The following is a 22,995-nucleotide window of genomic DNA, read 5'->3' as shown; positions in this document are numbered from 1 at the left end:
CTTGCATTCTGCCGGTTACTCTGAACTACACCACTGCAAGAATTTCAAAAAATGTGGCTCCAAGCCAGAGTCAAAAATATTTTTGTCCCTTCCCATGCATCTGACTCTGCAAAATCCAACTGTGACTGTGAAATTCAACTCGTTCCACAAAAATCAGTTATGAACTGAACAGTCAGCAGCTCTATAAGCCAAACCATTCAGGACTTTTCAGATAGAATAAATGCAGTTTTATACCACACCAGTTCAAGTGTCTCCACAACAACAAACAAGTTTTTAATTTCAGCACCTGGTCAAACAAACCAAAGAGGTATGACCTGAAGCTCACACTGGCTTTAAACCTTTTTAAACCTTGGGGAAAGTTCAATAATAATAGGTTTTTCCCCCACTATGGACAAAAGTTATACACAAGTAACTGGCTACTTGATTTTATTATACAAGCTGTATTGGCTTCCATGGTTAACCCTGAGCATGAAGACATTACTAAAGTAGTAGTAGTAGTAGTAGTAGTAACAGTCAACCATTGATCCTTCTAGATCATGCTGTACGAGTGAAAGGTCACTAGGTCCTGACACGTACACCTAGGCAGAAGTATGGAGGAGTGGAGGCTGCCCAGACCTTCCATCTGCCCTTTAAACCATTGGTATAGAATCCAAAGGCCACACCAAGTTTGGATGTCTGGTGCTTCAGCTGTATGTGTGTCCAGGAATCCAACACGGGTCTCCTGCTCGGCAAATAGAGATTCTATCACTGAACTAAAACAGCAGGTGTTACTAAAGTCACATTTGATTAAAAAGGTTGCTACAGACCCTGCATAAATACCTTTGTATCCTTTGAGTTTTTAAGAATTCCAGGTTGAGAATAATAGAGAAGCACATGGGTAGATCTGCACGTGGGCTTTCAGCAAAGAACTCTAGTTATCAAATAAAAACACTTTTCTCCTTTCTCATATTTGACACTAGCAAATCTGTGTATGAGAAAGCAGACAGGAATACAGGAGAATATACCCTTGGATATATTATACCAAATACTATTGGCTTGAGTAACAAAAGTAATACTTAGGATGCTGGCAGATGTTAAGGCAGTCATGTGATTAGAGGCTGAGGAATTTTATGCCCCATTCCTCATTTCATGTGACCTGCTAAGCCCAGGTGCACGGCATGTTATGTAGTCCTACGAATGTTCGGGTCAGCTTGCAGAGGCACTTAAGACAAGGGATGTAGTTGTCATGGGGGATTTAAATTACCCAGACATCTGCTGGGAGGAACAGTCAGCCAGGTTGGACCGTTCCAGGAGGTTCCTGGCCAATATACAGGACCTTCACTTAATTCAGGAGGTGCACAGTCCCACCAGAGGAAATGCCCTGTTGGACCTGGTCCTGGCCACAGGTGACGACCTGGTAAGGGGCCTCCAGGTTCTTAACCACCTGGGTGATAGCAATCATCGCTTGCTGGAATTCACCATCCAGCGCAGGGTGTCAAGGGCCTGCAACAACAAGTTGAGATTAGTGGGAGAGGTGCTGGGGTTCTCGGAAGCTCAGTGCCCAAAGATGAGTGGTCGTTCCTTAAGGAGATGATACTTCGGGCCCAAGCAGTGACCATCCCAACAAGAAGTAAGGGGGGCAGGAGTGCCCATAAGCCCCCCAGCTCATCAAGTGTGCACGGGAATGCCTGATTGCCAAAAAGGCAGCGTACACCTGGTGGAAGTGGGGAGCTATCTCCAAAGAGGAGTATACGTCCTCTGCTCGGGCCTGTAGGGGGGCTGTCAGGAAAGCTAAGGCGGACATAGAGCTAGGACTTGTGTCCAAGATCAAAGATAACAAAAAGTACTTTTTCAAATATATAGGAAGGATGAAGAAAGCACTGGGAAACGTGCAGCCCCTGCAAGATCCTCTGGGCAATCTGGTGGTTGTGCCAGAGGAAAAAGCAGGCCTCTTTAACCAATTGTTCACCTGTTTTTTTGGGCAGGGACCAGGACTTCCCCACCGTGATGCAATGGACTTGAGGGAAACCCCTCCAGACCCCAAACTGGGGAGAACCGGGTTAGAGAGCTTCTGGAGGGGCTGGACGTGTTCAAGACAGCGGGTCCAGATGCTCTCCACCCCAGGGTGTTGAGGGAGCTAGCAGGGGTTATTGCAGGGCCCTTGGCACAGCTTTAAGAGCGCTCATGGTGCTCGGGCCAGGTGCCAGATGATTGGAAGATAGCCAACATGGTCCCCGTCTTTAAAAAAGGGAGGGCCTGGGCAACTATAGGCCCATGAGTCTTACCTCAATCCTAGGGAAACTCTTTGAGAAGACCATCATGGAGCACCATCTGCAATGGACTGGCCTCAGAGATGATGCTCAAGGGCATCCAGCACGGTTTCATTAGGGGCAGGTCCCTGCCCTGATTGCCTTTTATGATCAAGTCACAAAAGCATTGGATGCAGGTGTTGCTCTGGATGTAGTCTTTCTGGACTTCAGCAAGGCCTTTGACACCTTCTCCCACCCCATCCTCATTAAAAAATTGAGCGACTGGCACTGATGCCTACACAGTTATATGGATTGCAGATTGGCTGAAGGGTTGCACTCAGAGGGTGGTGGTGGATGGGTCATATTCGACCTGGGGAGAAGTAGGCAGCGGAGTCCCCCAGGGCTTGGTCCTTGGGCCCATGCTATTCAATTTCTTTATCAGTGATTTGGACGACAGGGTGAAAAGCAACCTGTTTAAATTTGCTGATGATACCAAAATTTGGGGCGAGGTGAGCACGCTAGTAGGGAGGGCAAGATTGCAGCGAGACCTGGACAGGTTACAGGGGTGGGCTAACAAAAACAGGATGCGTTTCAATACTGACAAGTGCAGGGTGCTGCACTTGGGCAGTAGTAATCAGCAGCACACTTATAAGATGGGAAACTCTCTTCTTGAGAGCACGGAGGCAGAAAGGGATCTTGGAGTCATTACTGACACCAAGATGAACTTAGGCTGACAATGCGAGGTCATAGTTGGCAGGGCTAACTGGACCTTGTCATGCATCCACAGGTGCATCTCTAGCAGGGCCAAGGAGGTGATCCTCCCCATCTATGCAACACTGGTCAGGCCACAGCTGGAGTACTGTGTCCAGTTCTGTGCACCCCACTTCAGGAGGGATGTGGAAAACATCAAGAGGGTCCAGAGGAGGGCCACCCGCATGATCCGGGGACTACAGGGCAGACCCTACAATGAGAGACTGCAGGACCTGAACCTGTTCAGCTTTCACAAGAGAAGGCTGAGGGGGGACCTGGTGACCATCTATAAGCTCACTAGGGGGGACCAGAAGGGTTTGGGAGAGACCTTGTTTCCCCTAGCGCCCCCAGCATAACAAGGAATAACAGCCACAAGTTGTTGGAGAGTAGTTTTAGATTAGACATCTGTAAGAACTACTTCACAGTAGTTCCTAGGCGGCCAGGATCTGGAACCAACTTCCAAAGGAAGTGGTGCTGGCTCCTACCCTGGGGGTCTTTAAGAGGAGGCTTGATGCCTACCTGGATGGAGTCATCTGAGCCCAGTTTTTCTCCTGCACCTTAAACAGCCTTAAAGATCACAGGCTTCTGGGCAACACTTTTTAATGTGCTGAAAGCCCACATCTTGTGAACAAATCAACTGATTATCAGCTTCGGGACCAGGGCAACCCCCAGCCAGGTTCCACATGGGGAGTTGCCTAGGTTCTGATGCTGACAATCAGTAGATTGGTGGCATTCGGATGATGTGGCATGGCACATGTGCAATTTATGGCACCATACAAACCAGACGCAGAGATGTTATATACTTTTTGAGTAAAATCTTTGTGGCCATTTTGCCATTTTATGGCACCATACATTTGAGGAAGGTGTGGCCAGTTGCTATTTATGGCATGATTAACACCTTAATCAAGCCAAAAGTAAGAGGCAAGACAGGGGCTTCTAAATGCTGGTACAGCTAAATATGAAGGACTTTAATTCTTTCTATTTAGTATCTTTTTCCTCTGTAAATCCATTCATGGCCTCTGAAGAAGGCATGTCACCATGCCTTTCTGAACAAGCTAGTCTCAAGGGTATGACTTTGCTGTGCCTTCTGCCTGACTTCAGACTAACACAGCTAACTAAATCTGTAATGCATCTGACATAATTAACTAGGTTTTTATAAAGTCACCAACACTGTGGTACCTATACACTAATCATGAACAATAAACACAAAAATGTTTTTCTTCTAGTCCTGCTGGAAATGACAACAAATTGATGGGATTTGAACCATATACAAGAGCATAAAAGGATACGAACGTGTTTTGCAGGGCTACTTTGGGGGAAACCACTTGAAGAAATGGATTTTGCTAGAAGAGGAGGTTTTTTTTCCTGGAATTATGATGAGTAAGGCAAAGAGGAATTAAGTCATCAACTGTGTCTGCAGGAATTTCACAGGCTATCATACATACCTGCTACAAGCACAACAGACTTACAAGCTAAACAGGATGTCTTCTGTCTTGTGGAACGAAGTAAGAGAAACTTATCTCATAAGCTATTTGAATAATCTCTGCTTAAAACTTTGCCACTCCCCAGTTTTATTTCCTGATGACAGGTAGAGGTGAGACTCCTTGAGAAGAAATTAGGTATGGACTATACTACAAAGTTTTGCTAGTACTCCTCTGCTAACTAAAGGTACAGAAATAATATGTCCCTAGTTGGCCCCTGGTGTAGAAATGGCTATGCTGATAGAAAGCAGCTTAATTTATGTTGTTCTCGGAAGTGTAGCTATGCTGGCAGAGAAACTTCTGTTGACGCACACTGCATCTTCACTAGGGGGGCTGTGCCAATATAGCTGTGTTGGCTATAACAGAAGTTCTGCGGTATAGACAAGTATTTAGAAGTAGTATAAGGCAGAACATGAGCCTTGGTGCTGCCTAAGTTGTGGGGGTGGGGAAAAGGGAAGAGGACACCAGAATGGACTGAGGGGGCTACTTCACCCTTCTTTTCTCCACTCTACCTGCACTTTCCAGCTCCAGCTCAAGCAGCAGCAGGGCAGGAGTATGGGTCAGTGAGTACAGGGCGCTCCGGGAAATGTAGATCTGTAGAGAGGCAGCAGAGTTTGTTGTTGTTGGACAGAGATGTTGCCCCTTTTTTTGCTGCCAATATCAAGATTTTTTTTTGCCCATGCAACATAGGTGGTTGTGCCAAAAAAATGAGGTGATAACTTCTCCCAGCAGTAGTGAATGTCAGATGCTGTTCCTGTATGTAGCCCAGTGCTGCAACCTCTGGAACCAGACTGTACAAGGGGGAGAAGGGAAGGACTGCCCTGGGTGCAGTCCTCACACATCTAGCACTTAAAAACCTTTTCAGATACAGCTTAATTGATCTTTTTTTTTAACAAAGATGAATTCTGAGTACCTGAAATTTGTAGCTTGTTTCTCATCTTGAAGAACTAGGAGGTAAGTCCCTTTATGCAGAGAGGAAAGCAAGGAGACTAACAGGGGACCTCTGCTTCCATTACTAGAAAGGGAGGAGTGCAGGGGGAGGCAGGTTACAAAGAACCTAAGGGCAAAATGGCAGCTGGTGTGAGCTGCCCATGTACGCAGAGCCAGGGGCTGAAAAAGGACAGACTGCTAATGACCGATTCAACAGTACCTGGGGTCCTGGAAGCAGAGGATGGGGCCACATGATTGGAAAAGGGTTGCGCTTTAGGCATATAAGCCCAGCCTCTGGTCACAGACAGGGCAGCCTGAACCAGCTGCTGCAGGACAGGGAGCTCCCAGTGGAGGTGGCTTCAACGAGGAGTCAGGCCAACCCAAGAGACCTCTTGGTTCCCCCCTACTCTTCCACCTAGTAGGATGGAAGCAAGTCTGCCCAAGTATGTGTGAAGACAAGAGATCCAGAAGGGGGTTATATCTGAGTTAAGACTGGTTAGGTTGCTGTTTTGTGTCCGAGTTTGGGCAGAGGTCTGAGTTATGGCTGTGGATAGGGTGCCTGGGATACTCTGGGTGTTAAGTTCTGCCAAGGGTGTGGAGGGAGTGAGCCAAGCTAGGGCCAAAAGACAAGGGCTAGGGCTGAGGCCTGGGAGCTAGTGTCATAGACAGTGGACCAAGGCTGAGAGCTTGGCAAGAGGAAAAGGAACCCAAGACAACGATGGCTGAAGCCTCAACAGGTGCTTGGAAGCCTCTGGGGGTGATGCCTTAAAGAAGCAGAACCCCAAGGGATATGCAGAGTCTCTTAGGACTGAGTGTGGACTTCATAGTTCAAGGATAGAGCCAGCAGGGACAGCACCAAAGAGATTACTCCCAGGCTCCAGGGACCACATCCTTAAAAAAGTAACAAGAACATCAAAGGCATGGCAGGTGAGAGACTGGAGGTGATGTGAGTTGGAGAGAATAGCAAGTGAGTTAGGGGGACACTAGGCACTGGAGGCTTACTACAGAGATGTTCCTAAAAAGAATGGAAAGAAGGGTACAGCACCTGATCAACATTAACATTCCTAGCCAGAAGCAGGGAGCTGCAAGGGATAATTAGGATGTAACATGTGTGTATGATTTTTCATCTAGCTGGATACTAAAACAATTTGTAAACTAGTAATCATACAAGCTAAAAGGTGAATGGCTTACTCAGTAGGGAAAAAACAGATCATGTCAGAAAGCATACAGTAATACTACACAATATTTTAAGAAGTTGACACTATTAGGCAAGGGTTAGCAACATACAGTCTGCAGCCAACTGGATCTGGCCCGCAGAGTTTATTCCCTTGCCTATGATCATACCAGGGCTAAGCAGCAAGAAGCTGCACCAGGGCCAGGTAACTTCCAGGTGAGCCTTTTCCACCACTGCTGCTTCTTCCTGCCTCCAGCCTTCACCCAGCTGTGGTGTGCTCACAGCATCCAGCTGGTGAGGTGCTGCCCTGGGGCCAAGCAGCTAGAAGCTGCAACTCTGCTGCTGATTCACTCATCCCCCACCTTTGCACCCTCCCACCCCTTACTTCCCAGCTACAGTGCAGAAGCAGCAGAAGCCTGGACATACAATTTCTAGCTGCCAAGCCCCAGTGCAACTCTTCACCAGCTGGAAGCTGTAACTACATTGCAGCCAGGGAGTGGGGGCCAGGAAAAGTGGTAGCAGCATGGGTACAGCTCCCAGAAGCCTTGCCCTATTGTGGATGCAGTGAAAGCTCCCCTGCTGCCGACATGCTGTGGAAGCCACCTGGCCTGCATCAGACTGGAGCCAGGTTGTTCTGACCCACAGCTCGAAAAGGTTGCTGGCTGCTGCTATAAACAACTGAAAGTAGACATAAAGGTAATTACTCAGTTTGGATTGTGGCCAGAATATTGAGTGTAACCATCTTATTACGGAAATGTTACCATGGAATTATAATAGAATGCTAAACAACCGCACAAACTGTGCCCTTGTCCCCTATATTGTCTGTGGAAATGAAAGGTGTTTTGATGTTTTGGGCATTATACCTAGTAGCTGCAAGGGTTGTTCCCAGAGATGTTAAGAGTAGGTTAGACAGACACTTATCTAGGATGTTTTAGATAGGATGGGCCTGTTCTGTGCAAGGAGTTGGACTAGGTCAGCAGGGATCAACCTTTTTGGCAGGTATGCCACAAGCTAAACCCTTGCCCTCCTTAAGTGTCACTCTGATCTCCTTCCTCAGCTTTCTGCTCCTTGCCTGACCTGCTGCATGCCACAGAGAGGCTACCCATTGCACTTATGGCATACATACCACAAGTTGCCTACCTCTGGTGTAGATAATATTTTTAAGGTCTCTCCATGGCCTGCTTTCCTAGATCCTATGAACTGTGACTTACCTCTGTGCTCTTATGATGTTGATTGGTAACTCTACCCTGTAACTGCTACATCTCTGTTTCCCTGTAGCAATATTAGGGCAGTGAAACTGTTACTTCAACTCTGTTTCATTTGGAGTTAAATTTATAGCAATTTAGTTTAGTATGGCAACAGGAGCAAGGAGCGGTGACACTGACAGTGTAATAGCTGATGTGTGCTCCCCAGCTGCAATTCCCTCCTTTCTGAAGCAGTTATGAGTTATCTATCTCTTTCCATAGCTAAAAAACTGCACTGTAAAGTACTTTGTAAATGTAAGGGAAATTAGAAAGGTGTTTTTGAAAGCTATATAGCAAGAAATTCTCTTATCAAACAGAGCAAGATCTCCTAACAGGCCTTAAAGAGAAGGGCAGAAACAATATACAGTTGACCAGAGTGTGGTTATTCAGTGTTCTACTGTACTTTAATTTGGTCAATACATTCATTTTAAATTTTATTTTAAAGGCGGTACAGCATCTTACCGTCACGTTGGGTCATCTTTTACTAAAGCGGAATAGCAAAATTTAGTAGTTTATTCCTTTAAACTTACTAGCTTACTGTGTTGTGTGAATAAATGAACTGATGGTTATGAAACAGGCAGATGTGTAATAACCCAAATAAGTTTTTTCTCTGCTAGCAAAAGATGACAGACTGTAGCTTCTCTGTTTTTTCTGACAACATATGGTAGTGGATTAGCATCATCCACACTGTAAGAATTGGAACAATGATGATATGGCTTTCAATACAACCTCTGGGTGAAAGAAAAATTTCCTAAAGATCCACCGAACGCTTTTTCTTGAGATAGGCCAGAATAAGGTTTTTCCCTTTATACCATTTTCCTCCAAAAAAAAAAAAAATTACATTTAGCACCTCCGTCAAAACTATACCCTAAAAACAAACTAATATTACCATGCCTACTTCCTCAGCTTTGCATTTCGGACAGGTGATCCATCCTAGAAAAAGTGAACCCGAGATACTTGACACAGCAAATAAGTTGCTGGTATACATTTGAGACTTAGGACCAAAAAAACCCAGTTGTGCTGAAAGAAGGCAAATTACAAATAGTAATTTATCTTTTTCATGTCAGATATCTGCAGTGCTAAAACAAAACAGCCAACACAGCCAATATTGAGGAAGAAGAGAAGGACAGCAGCTGTCATGTAACTCATCATTCTAATTCCCTGGTTCAGCACCCTTATTTAAATCATATGCCCAAAATTTCTTTAGTAAGAAATACTGCCAATAGAAAACTGTATCCTCTGCAGCTAGTAGTATAAGGACATCCTGACAAAACACTGGCTCATGAGATCAGATTGTCAATAAATATACACTCTTAATTTGTCTCTCGTAAGTCATTGGACTGTGGTAACTTGATAGAGGAACAAGCAGCACATGGACCTACTATAGTGAAGCAGGCTTATATATATAGATAGATAATCTATGCCTGCCTGCATACTTACTCTCTCTCTCTCTCTCTCTCATATACACACACACAGAGTGCATGTGCATTGTCAAGCTATACATATAAAATCTACTTTGCTATAGTACGTCCATGTGCTGCTCATCCATCTGTCAAGGTACCAAAGTAGATTCATTAAAGATAACATGTAGACTTTAAAAAAGCATATGATGAATACGAGTGGTGGAAGTACATGGTAATGTGCATGCTTCTCTCAGCTGAGAAAGATACATAATTATAAGCAGTTCTGGACTAGGAATAAAATACAAAATGTCTGTGCATTCCTGATACTGCAGAGAGGACCATTGGCTTCTATCCAGAGGCAACCTGAATATAAAATATAAATAGATTAGCATAAGCTATCCTGGTTCCAGTTGATTGATTACCCTGCATTTCTAGAAAGAGATGAAAGCATGAAGGAGTTTATAACTCAGGTTTGTTGAGGCCTACAAATAACAGAGAAATGGTTAGAGGGAGGGGACATGTCTATTAATTACAGTTTTTCATCAGCTCTGGAGTGTAAGACTCCATGATTTCTTTGAAGGTTCTAGTTCCTCAAAAACAGCAAGTTATAGAAATAAGAATAAAAAGAAAACACCAAGCTTGGTTAAAGTCTACTCACGCCCAGTTCTAGTGCCACTAGGAATGTTTTCTTTTAAAAAGCTGGTTCTTATTTAATTAATATTCAGAGGTGTCTCAGCATAATAGTATTTAACTCCATGTTGCAGGAAAAATAGGAGATATAATTTTCCTACCCCTACACAATCCCACTGAGGCAGAATGAGGTTGCATGTATGTGGACAGAAGGACAGTAATTTAAGCCAAACATTTCCATTTTTAACTCTCTTCCAACTTCCATAATTACCTGACGACATTTTAAACGTGTCTGCAACAAACAAGCCTTTCAAAAAGAAAAAAAAGTCAGTCAACAATGAGTTTACTTACACGAGGGTGTACACATGAATTGCTTTCTTTGAGATGAAAGCGGGAACGGACTTACTACCAGGATGTCAAGCAGATGACCTGAAGGCCAGACCTGAACCATGGAGCCCTGTGATCCAGTACATGGGTCTTAGAGCTGGGCTGGGCCCCAGACACAGGGGGTTGTTCTGAGGCACACTCTGCACATGGTGCATGGGGCTGGCACAGGGCATGTGCTCCATGGGGTGTCCCACTGAACCGGTCCTGTGAGCTGGATCCAGTGCACAAAGACAGCCTGGGGCTTGGTCTAGACTGGTTGCACAGGGCTGATCTCGTGGGGTACGCTATACAGCATATACCCTTTGCACCACATGCAAAGCAAACCCTAGAGCAGGGCTAGTGCAGGCTGCAGGCAGTATGTGATGCTGAACAGTGTGCGCACTACACAGGGAGACGACATGCAGTGTGTACTGCCTGCAGTACCTCACCAGACAGGTCCTTCATGCTGGCTCCACTGTAACCCTCTCCGGCCCACAGACTGGACCAGTGACCCTTATCCAGCTCGTGGGGGTGAGTTTGACACCCATGATGTACTATATTACACATCAGCTATTCTATAGTAACTGCCTATGTGCATGCCCTTCCCCCACAATAGCTGGAAGCTAATCTACAGTAACCTATCCCTCTCTCAGCAAGATATAAAGATACAAAGGAAGAAATATACTGGTGCTGCCTTACACGGTAGCTTCATGTTGATGACCCTAACTAAATACAGTGTGCTGGTTTTATTCACCTACATTAGTTGACATTATTCTCATCTTAACTGAAAATGCAAAGTACATAAATTATATCTACATTCATAGAGATACTAAGGAAGAGTTAAATCTGTTTTATAGGCAACTAAAACTGCATAGACTCATGTACCAAAATCCAGATTAGGCAAGTTTGCATATTTATACCATAAAACATTTTTAAAAATCATCATTTAAAAATGTAGATACACATGCTGTTCTTGTCACTTAAGGTAAAGGAAATTTAAATTATGTATCAATTAGAATACAGCTGAGAGCCATCTGCTTCCTATATCAATATATGTGGATTTTATGCTTATGGGGAATTTCAGAAAATAATGGTAGCTAGAAAGGGTTATGTGACAATGGCTAACCAAAGAAGAATATTTGAAAACTGGAAAATTAAACATAATAATGAATGCAAATTTCACCAATGACCTTTACCATATATGATGAAGGCAGGCACTGGATTTTTTAAAAGTGTGAAATCATAGAAGATATTTATGAACTAGGTCTCAGTGGAATGGAAGTAGTTACATGCAAATTTGACCTTTAATGTATAAATCAAAGATCACTATTATTCTTATTAATACTTTGCATGGGATCATTTATAGTGCATCTGATACCATGAGAGTCACATAACAAGACTTCAAAAATGAAAAAAATTGAAGTAACCTTTGCTCTTTTCTTCATAACCTGAGACACTCCCAAAAACACGTTAGGAAAATTATACGACTATCATATCAAAGAGGAAAAAACCACAATCACTTGAACCTTACATAAATTTTAGTTTACATCTAATAGCAACGTGAACAGTAATTTAAACTTTGTATTAGGCAAGATTTCCAAGAATCTACCTAATATGTAAGGCATTTTCACTACCATCTCACTATATGGCAATATGTACAACTTTATTTTAATTGAGCAAAATTTTACAAGCAGCAATGTTCTCATGAAAACACGTCTTATGTTTAAACTCAATTCAGTACATTGTACACTACATTTAAAAACTGGAATAACTTGAAAGCTATGGAATATGTGCCACCAAGTACAACAATGTAAGAAAATATACCTTACCACTAAGGCTGGAAGTTGATGCATTTTTGCAGCAGGGGTTCCTGGTCGTGGGTAAAACTGATTAATAAAGAGGCTTGGAAACCTGTACTCTTCTACAAGTTTCATTGTTTCTTGAAAATCTTCATCAGTCTCCCCAGGGAAACCACAGATGATGTCTGTAGCAATTGTTATTCCAGGCACTCTGCAATGGAAGTAGGAAAGAAAAGACGTTGAATTGCAAACTCTCTCTCTCTTCTGATGAAGAACATCTTGGGTTTGAAAGCTTGCCTAACTTTTCCCAACCATACAATTGGCCCAATAAAAGATATTGCCCACAAAAACCATTAACTCTTTCTATATCAACCCTCTCTCCACACAAAAATCTTATTTCTGTGAAAGATGAGGGAATGTGAACTTAACTTCTCTTCAGCCAGAGAACTGAAACCCAACAATATTTCTAGGGAAAAAAAACAGATTTTTTTTTTTAACATTGAAGATCATGTCTGTTATTTGGGGGTAAACATGAGGAACAGAAAAACAACTGAACATTTGTGATAAGTATCTGGGTCAGAATAAGGTGAAAGATGATGATACTTAGGCACTGAAGGCATACATTACTCCCAGAGCTTCTAAATTCTTTGAATTGTAGTTAACCTGAAAAAAAAGTACTAGCTCTGACCTTTACCACTAGAATTTGTAAGTTCCTTAACTGTTGTAACACAGCAGGCCGTGAAGAATAACATCTCCAAAGGAGGAACCTGACATCCTGTGGAGTTTGGCAATTCTAGACTTATTTGGCTTTTGGAGACAACAATAGCTTACTTTAGTCAGAACTAACCTCTTGACTCAGCGTTCCCTAAAATAAGTCAAGACACCCAACTCTCCCTATATTAAAAAAGAGAAAAATATTCTATTATAATTTACCATCACAAAGCTCCCCTTTAATCTACCCTTTTCTGTAGCCAAAGCGCCTTTCCCCCCATTTAATTTGGACTTAATATACAGAAACTTCACCACATGACCAAGATGATGATCTTGTAAGACAGTAGCCAGAAACCAACGGCTTGGGACTCAGGAGACCCAACTTCTTTTGTTGTTTATGTCACTGTCCTGCTAGCTAACCTCAGAAAAGGCACCTCACCTCTGTGCCTGTTTTTCCATATGTAAAATGAGAATAACGATGCGTAATAGCCCTTGCTCAGAAAGCTTAGAGAGTTAATAAGAAGTGCACCAGAAGAAGGTGGTGCAACTATCAGCATTTGTACAGTACTGTTGAAGCTATCTTCACAATGCTGAGTTACTCTACTGGCATTCCAAAATACAAAAGTACTGATAAACTGGAAGGAATCTTACTTCTAAGAAAAGAGAAGGACTAAACAAGTATACTGCTGCACTGGAACAAAAAAACTTTTAAGTGTGTGAAGGTTGTAGAGATGACCAGGACTGCTCTCCCCAGAACCTTGTTCTGAGTTGAGAAGAATTCACAAGTTTACTACAAATTGTCTAGTTTGCAGATAGGGGTCTGGTCCCTAATGCAGGGTGCCACTTTCCTTTTTCTGACCATTTCTTCTCAATACTTGAGACAGATTCCCTGGATAGGGTACAGGCAGGAAATTTTCTCCTTTTCATGTAGGTGACATGTCGGCAAACAAATCTGAGTATTTTAATAGCCAAAGAGAATTCACTGTAAGACAGTAACACTGGGAAAGAAAGTCATTTTTTGATGAGAAGGACTGTAACCCCAATGTAAGATTGGCATGGTGGGACATATGAGGGGACAATGAAGTGCTGACAGATGTGGAAAAAAAACCCAAAACCAAAAAACTGCACTATACCAGAAAAAGCAGTGCATTAGTTCAACCCGGCTCTGCAGCATCTGTATAGATCAGGTGCTTCAGTGGGGCTTTTTGGTGCTTTTAGTTAAAGCTGATTCAATCAGCTTTTAACATAAAAGTGCCAAGAAAGCCATGCTAAAGCGCCTTATCTATGCAGACATCGAGTGACCTAGGTCCAACTAACATGGTGCCTCTTTTGGGCATGCACTGGGCCCAGCGCAGGGGCATGCAGAGTTAAAAGTAAAGTGCCATTTGGGGTTTTGGTATTTTACAACTGTAAGCAGCCCTGGTTGTTTTCTTTCTTTTTTCTTTTTTTACTTTTAAGTACTGGGAATTCTATTCCACTGCTGACAGGAACAGTATATTCAGACCTGTTGCTTGTGCTTTCTTCTACATTTGCCATGTTTAGTTAGCTGTATGGGAGTCACCTAAGCACTGACAACAGAATATGTTTCTCCACCTTGAAGTGCATTTCTGAACATACAATCTAATTTATAAGACTGACATAAAAATACAATTGAAATTGCTTAAAACTGCAAAAATGAAATTTAAGAAAATGTATATGAAAACAATTTAATTCAACCCACCTGATAAAAATATAGGAATATATTACTTTAAAAAAAAGGGGGGGAAGATGTTGGAAGGGAAAATGTTGGTTGCAATCTACACACCCAGGAAAAAATCTGACATCACGGGCCAAAGAGCCTGGAGTGGCTCCCACTGGCTTACTAAGCCTGACATAAGCTGCAGAATATACAGTTCTGCTTGAAATGAAGTAATGTGAGCATCCACTGTAGCTAAGAACTGAATAAACATAGAAAAATTTTGTATTCTATGACACCTTCCCTGCTCACACAGCAAATATTTTGAGCTATAATGGCAGGCTTAAAGGAGACAAAATATATTACTATACAAATACCAAATAGCATTAGATGAGATTTCTCATAACTTTAATAAAACACTCATTAGGTTTGACAAAACCATTAGACTTTAGTTATTTTAGCCATTTTAATGATTCTGTTGGCAACAGTATAAGCATTTACTACCTATGGTACTGGCATTACCATCATTCATAGGAGTTTGCCTGTTTCTATGGCAACATGAATTATAAAGCTCAATCAAACTGGTTTCAGGGAAAAAAAAGAATTCCCACCCCTCCCTACCAGTAGTCCCTCAGTGAAAAGGAAATTAAACAGGTTTAAAATTCATAAACCGTACAACTGCCTGAATTCCATTTGGCGATAAGGTGCTAATTACCTTAGTAATTAGATTTCTTCCTGGATGGGATTATTTTACATGCAAGGAAAAACTGGGTTTTGTAAGTGGAATAAGGACCAACATCTATTCAGCAACAGCAACTAAATTACAGTCCAATCCAGCATGCCTGCCCTAAAATGCAATATTACAATGTGCCATTTTATACCACTTTTGAACACTGTATTAGAAAATAGTTTTGAAAACAGGAGAAAAGGTAAAATGCTTGAAAAACTTATTTAAAGAGAAAATTCAATTACTGAAACAATCAAGCTCCCAGTCCTCCTTCACCACACAACACACAAATAAGTAGAATTTATTTCTTATGCACAAAATCATTTGGCAGGACTGAGAGAGCAGAAGGGAATACAGAGGTTATTGTAAAAAAATACACATGAATGCAACTTTAGTGTCTGAGAGACTGCAACAAAGCACTACAAGATTATTTTTTTCTGTGAAGAGTTATGGCCTTTTTAAAATACAAACGCAACTATGAAATAATGTATAAATTAAGCAACAAAGTTTGGTTTCTGCATGCTGGTGAATCAGCCAGTATTACACAATATACTTTTAAAAATGAACTTCAAAAGCATTCTGCATTCCTCTTTTGAGTCCAACATACAAATGTTTTGGGTGTCCATAAAAATGCATTTTAAGAATTTTTTTTCCTATAAAATTGTATACTTTCTATAATACCTGCTATATTTTATGGGCTCAGTAAAGATGCTCTATAATGCAGCATTTAATGGACTCATTTAATGAGCCCAAATATACAGTATATCTGATAAACAGGAATCGTGGTTTTCTCTGATAAAAAAAATCCCCAATTTTCAGTTTTAAAAAAGTAACCTAAAATCCACATTTTCCCTGGATTAAAATGAAACATCACTTATATATAGATGTATATACAGTGGTATTTTATTTTAATCCAGGAAAAATGTGGATTTTGGGTTACTTCCTTTACACTGAAAATTGTGGATTTTTTTTAAATCAGAGAACAATTTATCCATCAGCAGGATAAATATTAGGGCTGTGCAAAGCTTTGGTCACCTATTGGATTCAGAGGAGATTTGGCAGCCAAATTTCTGAATCCAAATTGAATCAGAAGACCCATTGAAAGGTCCAAATCGAATCCAAAGGCTCCGAATTGATTCGGAAAAGATTTGGAGATTCGGATTGCCCACGGAGAGGCAGGCGCAGCTGGGCAGCTGCAGGTTTTCCTGTGGCTCCTCTGGCTGAGCCTGCCTCTCCCTGGGCACAGGGAGCCACAGGAGAAGTTCCCATTGCTGCCCTGCCCAGCTCCATTGGCTGCTGGCAACATGTAAGAGAATGGGAGAAACTAGGCTTGTATAACCACTTCTTATTCTGAAGTGATGCTTTTCCATGGTGGATTGATTAAAGTACTCAATATTCCTCAAGAATCTGGGAACATCTTTCTTCTCCCTGCAGGCTAGAAGTCAAAGGCCATTAAGACAGGACACGCTGAGAGTCAGAGGGCCTGAACAAATAGCTTGCCTGTTCCAGTGTAACCCAGTTTTACACTGAAATAAAAAAAGAAGGAAGCACACACATGACATAGTCCAATGCTGGTGTAACTGACTAGAATCCAGCATAAATTACTCCAGGAAAAAACATGGATAAAGCTGTATTAGTATATATGACAGCACAGGAGTTTATCTACTTCTATTCACAGGTAGCCTGTTTGCTCAATGGTAAGAGGCTACTTTCCCACCACTTAGGGGCAAATAACTGAATAATGCCTACTGCAGCAGTTGGCCCAGAAAAGCCGGATGCCTGTCCAAACCACACAGATGTAAGCACAAGATTTTCTTTTCTGCAATGGTGCACTCATCAGGCAGAAGCTCCTGATACTTCTCATTTAGACCCCTGTTGGAGTTAGGGTCCTACCTGAGTACATGATGGGGGATACCCATCTGTGAATGGAACAATGAGACGATTAGTGAGCGGCCTCTAAAAATTCCAAATTAAAATAATTTTGGCCACTCAATTTGATGCTCGAAGGTAAGGATTCATGTAACAGTGAGTGCAGCTGCACTAGAAAATTCAGCATTCTACATGGCTCCAACTATAGTCTCAAAATAAATGGCAACAAAAGCATTGGGTTTTTGTGTTCATACCAGTAGATGCATGTCCAGCATATCATTCTCTAAGGTAGAAGAACAGATTTGAGCTGCTGACTGGACCTTGGGTTCCCTAAAGCCTGCACAATGCTGACATTTGTACAAGCAGTTCTATTACTTCACTGACTGTCTGCTTTAGACAGAGAGGAGATTATTTAATCTTTCTGAGGACAACTACATGGAGTAAAGATAGTCATTTAGATGCTGCAGTTATAAGCTTAATAAAAATAGCTAAAAGAAAATAAAGAGGTAAGAAAGCTATTGAGGAAATTTAGGTTCAAAGTAAAAGTAGGAAAAGCCCATGAGTGATTTGGGAAGATGAATCGCATGTAATTTGAGGTTGCCAGAAAACAAAACTATTTTCACAAAGCAGAATGCCTAAGGGAAATTATCAGATACTGTTGGAAATTTGCTAGTGTTCAGATTCCATATGAATCATTATGTGCAGCCTTAATTACAGAAAACATTTCCTTCAATTCTAGCAAAGTTCACATTCAATCAAGAAATTAAGTGAAAGGAGGACACAGCTACATGAGCTGCTAAATGAGCAATAAACTAATTAGACTGTTATTACAGGTACTAAACTTAATGCACAGTTACCATGGAGCATTAATGCACATGTAGACATACCCAATGTGTCCTTCCACTTCCTTTTCAACCCCTAACATTTAGTATCCTTGACCTATTACTGATTTAACATCCTCCAAGAGATTTTTAAACATGGTTTTTCTGAATGTCAGACAATACTAAAAACCCCCCAAAACAACTCAAGTCTATATGTAAGAGGTAATGTTACCCTTGTAGCCTTAGTGTGTCAGCATATGTTTCACATTGCTACTTATAATGTTGTGGTAGTGTTGGAACGATGTAGCTGGGATGGTTCGGGAAATGGCAAAGATTTTTGCATATTGTGTCTTTTATTGGACCAATGGTATGGGTAAGGATAGATAAGTTTAAAAGCATACTTAAGTTTTTATCATGGCCCTCAAAGGGAAATTACCAGAATTATTTCTTGAAATTTCTCAGCCACCCTGAAATTCTAGAAGAGAGATATGGGTGAGTAACTGTCTCACAGTTACTGTTTTGAAAGCAAGCATATATATGGTTTGGATTTTATATACATACATATATGCATACACATATGTATACACACATACATATAAACATACACATGTGTATGCATATATGCATGTATATAAAATCCAAAGCATATACTGTATACCCTTGTTTAATTTTCAAAACAGTAACTACATAAACACTCCCCCCCCACGCTGGGTTGTGCAGTGTGTGAGAGAGGGAGAGAAAGAGGGAGAGGGAGAGATGTGGACAAGATAGCATTTTGGCCATATGCTGAGCTTGTAGGGGTGTGCGAAGCTTCAGTCGCCGATTCAATTAGGAAAAGATTCAGCCCAATTCGGCGGCTGAACTATCAAATCCAAATCATATCAAATCGGGAGACCCATTAAAAGCTCTGAATCAATTCAAAGCACTCAAATTGATTTGGAAAACATTCAGAAAGATTCAGCGATTCAGAAGGCGGTCTTGCAGGGAAACAGAAACTGAAAAGCGGGGGGGAGGAAGTGGGGGGAAATTGCTCTGATATTGACTGGCCAGTGACTGTGATCTTTCCCTGAGTTCCCTTCCAATCACAGTGCTCTGGTGGAGGGATGTAGAAACAGCATAGAAGGTGCTGTGTGAAGCCTCTCTCTCCCTTTTGTGAGCTGTCTGTCTGGAAGCAATAGCATGTCAAAAGTACCGGCTTCTTAGCCTCTTGCTAGTCTCTTTTCTTGAAAAGGACTGGATACAACTTACTAATTCCCTTGCCTGGAATCCCTCTACTTATCCCTATCCAATCCATTCCTTTCAACTTATTCTTCCCCCAGATCCTCTAATTTGTTCCTGTTATTTTTTCCCCCAGACTTTTTAAAAAGAAAGCTGCATTTTCCCTGACGGTATGTAATCCATCACTGTGCAGGAAAGCACATATATTACACACGCACACACAAAATATATTACACACACACACACACACATATATTAAATGGATACAAAATATATTACACACACTTTCTAGCACAGCAAACATTATGGAGTGCGCTGGAAAGGCAGGTGCCAGATCTTCTGGCAGGGGAGGGAAAGGGGATAGAGGGAGTAGGGCGAAGTGCTGCAAGTTCACTCTCCCCCAAACATAGATGCACCCTCTTTCCTGGCAGCGATGACTCTTCTATTGCCAGTGGGAGCAAGGAGGTGGGAGCAGTACCTGTCCCTGCACCCGCACCACCTCCACTAACACCAGAAATAGTCACCAGCACGACAGTCTCCTCCTCCTCAATTTCAGCTCCCAGCGTGAGCCTCCCAGTGCCAGAGGAGGACCTGGATCTGGAAGCAGAGGAGCAGAGTACCATAGCTAAGGAAGTTCTGGGGAAGGAGGGGGAATCTGAGTTTGTGCTCCACATCGCTCAGAGTTCCCCTACAGGCAGGTCTCTTCTGGAAGGCACTGCGGAGTAGGTTCATGGGGCAGGTGGCTCAACTTCCCCTGCTGTTGTGCCTCTGCCTGCTGAAGAGGGGGTAAGGCAGGATCCCCACCCTCAACCCATAACCACAGGAATAGCGTAGTGTGGAATCATTTTGAAGTGGCAGATGATCCCAGGTATGCTACCTGCCAGCACTGCCAAGAGCAGATCAGCCAGGGCAAGGAGGTGAAACACTTCACCACCACGGTGATGCTGCTGCATCTCAGGAGGTAGCAGCCCCTTGCCCTTGTTCCTCCTCAGCCTGGCACCAGTGGGCGCGTGCCCCAAAAGAAGTCCCCTTCTTGCTTCAAAGCCCCCATCCCTGCAAAGCAGAGGCAGGCCACCCTGGACCAGTGGGGAAAAGGTGGAGGGAAAGGGGGGGAACATTGCAAGGGCAAGCAAGATGACTCACAGCGTTGGGGAGATGCTTGCTTGGGATGCCCAGCCCTTCTCCTTTGTTGAGCATCCAAGCATCTCCTGGCCCCATCCTACTGAGTGCCAGCATGCACCACCTTTAGCAGGATGGTGGTGCCCTCCATGTATGAGGCATGCAGAGAGTACTTGAGGGAGGAGCTCTGCAAGGCAGGTCCACAGGTAGCCTTGTACTTCACCTTAGACATCTGGAGCAGCCAGGGCAGAGACCATTCCTACCTCTCCCTCACTGGTGCCATCAGTCAGGCCTTCGGTGTGCTCTCCTTCAAGCGGAGGTGATGGACGAGTCCCACACAGCAAGGGAGATCATCATGGCTATGAACGTCATGGTGCAGGGATGGCTCATTGCTCAGAGCGAGCTCACCCGCAGGCTCACGGTCACCGACCATGGGGCCAATATGGTCAAGGCTGTGTGTGATGCCAACTTTGTTGGCATCCACTGTGTGGCACAAAAGTTCCACTTCGTAGTCAGGAACACCTTGGAGCGGGACAGGGCTGCCGGTGATGACACTATCATTACCACTACCGGCCAGCTCATTTCAAGATGCAGGATGGTGGTGGGCTACTTCCACCAGAACATCAAGGGGGGCAAGATGCTGCAAGAGAAACAGGCAGAGCTGAGCATCCTGCACCACAAAATCATGCAGGATGTGGAGACTTGGTGGAACTCCACATACCCGATGCTGGAAAGGCTGGTGGAACAACAGAAGGCCGTCCATGAAATGGCCTTGGTCATGGAGCTTGGGATCAGCGCCCCCCCTAACAAAAGTGAGTGGGATACCATCTCCCAGATCTTGGTGGTCCTCAAGCCATTCCTCAAGGCTACCAAAAGCCTCAGTGCTGGTGATGTCCTCCTTAGCCAGGTGATCGCCATACTGAAGGAGCTTGAGAATCAAATGGAGAAGTTCCAAGGGATCAACGTTCCTGGCTGGGGCAAGCAGCTTTCACCAGAGGTGCAGGCACTGGTGAAGCAGCTGAAGGAGGGCATAAAAAAACCAATGGATCTACTGAAGTCCAGTACAGCCCATGTGCTGGTCACCCATGTGTGACCCAAGCGTGAAGGGGAGCATCTGCAGCAGCAAAACCCTCAATCACTGGATGGAGGTGCTGGTGAATTCAGTCAGGGAAGCAGAAGGGCAGAGGCAGGGGGACATAGAAGAGAGGGACCCTTTGTCCCATGCCAGCACTCCAAACACCAGCCAGTCTCCTCTACCACAGCCACCGCCAATATGAGCCAAGGACATGGCTTCAATGGTGGGGTCCAGAGGCACCAGACCCAACATCAGGTAGGCAGTGTGGAGGCCTCGGTGGCTGCCTCTCTCACTGAGGACATGGAGCTGCTGCTCTGCAACCCCTTGGCCTATTGGGCAACCCACAGCCAGATGTGGCAGGATCTGGCCATGGAACACCTGTCCTGTCCACTGGCAAAGTTACAAAACACTTTTCACAGACGAGCCTATGAACTTCACTTCATCAGTCTCCTAAATACAAAAACTCATGAACTCAATACAGACATTGTATTTATCTTCTGCTACACACTGTAACCTGCCTGACATCTGACTCCAGAGGTACCTCTCCACTTTAACCTGCTACATCCCCCTGCCACCCACCCCAGCCTGTCTCTCACCTTCTGATGTCTCAATTTACATTTTCACTGACTGGCTTCCTTGCCTGGAGCACAGCCTCTGGCTTCTTTGCTATTCCATTCAGGAAGAGCATACACACCAACTGCAGATGCTTCCTCAGCCTGATGAAGGGTTTTTAAACCCAAAAGCTTGCGAAGATGTATTTATCCAACTATTCAGCTTGTCTAATAAAAGATACCAGATTGACCCAAAGAACCTTGTCTGCCTATGTCCTTAGACCAACACAACTACAACCTACACCTTTTAACACACATAAGTGATATGTGTTTTGCTTTCAACAGTTTCAGGGGCACTTTCACAGAAACCCCTGCACCTATCTCCTTGAAACCCCTGCACCTATCTCCTTGAAACTTGGCAGGCTTCATGTCCTCAGAAGGGGCTACCCTGTTTTTTATCCAAATCAGCAAAAAAATGACAAAGGTATAGGTATTTTAGTGATTCCCCATTATACTCTATGGCCAAATCTCTGAATCGGGACAGTGATTTGACTCACTGAATCAAATCACAATCCCTCCAAAATGGCCGAATCTGAATCCAGATTGAATACTTGCCATTTCACATAGGGGTATCAGCCTGTATCTGGGCAAAATATGTAAGACCCTCTGGTCTCATGGGTCAGAGGAAGCAGAAGATCCTCCGGGCAAACTGACTGAGAGGCTGGAGCATGGCACTCCCTAATTGGGCAAGGTTTGGGTGATGTCACACCAGGTATATAAGAACAACTCAACTAAGGTTTCTAGCTTTTTCTCCTGGGGCTGCTAAGAGCTGAACAGCTGGATTGAGAGCAAGGAAACCTGCTCCCTATGGAGGGGTCTTCCTTCCACCCCTTCACTGGAGAGGCAAGCAAAAGCTATGGGACAGGAAAGCCTCAGGTACAGGGAAAGAAAGTCTGTCTTAGAGTTTAAGACTCTTATTTCCACCCTGTTTCTCCATTCTTTTCCTAAGTGGGTTAAATGTCATAAGGGTATTAACCCCTGGAGAAAACTGCCCAGGAATGGGTCCTGTGTTTGCTAACTGTATTGTCTCAGCAAAATGGTAAAGTTGAGACTGGATGCCCAGGCTACAGCCATAGGTCTGGGCCCTTTTTGCTGTTTCACAGCTACTGCATTTCAGCTTAGCTGTGCAGTTGAACCACAACCTTATGTTTGGCTGACAGATTT

General features: G+C 43.4%; 1 protein-coding gene across 1 annotated transcript in view; it reads right to left on the bottom strand.

The window, feature by feature from the left end:
- CDKAL1 (CDKAL1 threonylcarbamoyladenosine tRNA methylthiotransferase) overlaps positions 1-22,995 on the bottom strand; it is a 673,650-nt gene that overhangs the window by 161,380 nt on the left and 489,275 nt on the right. Inside the window, exon 12 of the mRNA XM_090039422.1 lies at positions 12,036-12,216. Within this exon, the coding sequence (XP_089895548.1) occupies positions 12,036-12,216 (181 nt within the window). The remainder of the gene's footprint in view (positions 1-12,035; positions 12,217-22,995) is intronic.

Source organism: Crocodylus siamensis, chromosome 3 (genome assembly GCF_052110815.1).
Source record: "Crocodylus siamensis isolate JL-2025a chromosome 3, ASM5211081v1, whole genome shotgun sequence".
Lineage (NCBI taxonomy): Eukaryota > Metazoa > Chordata > Crocodylia > Crocodylidae > Crocodylus > Crocodylus siamensis.
Note: the sequence above shows the minus strand (reverse complement) of the source record. Positions and strands in the feature narration are given on the sequence as shown.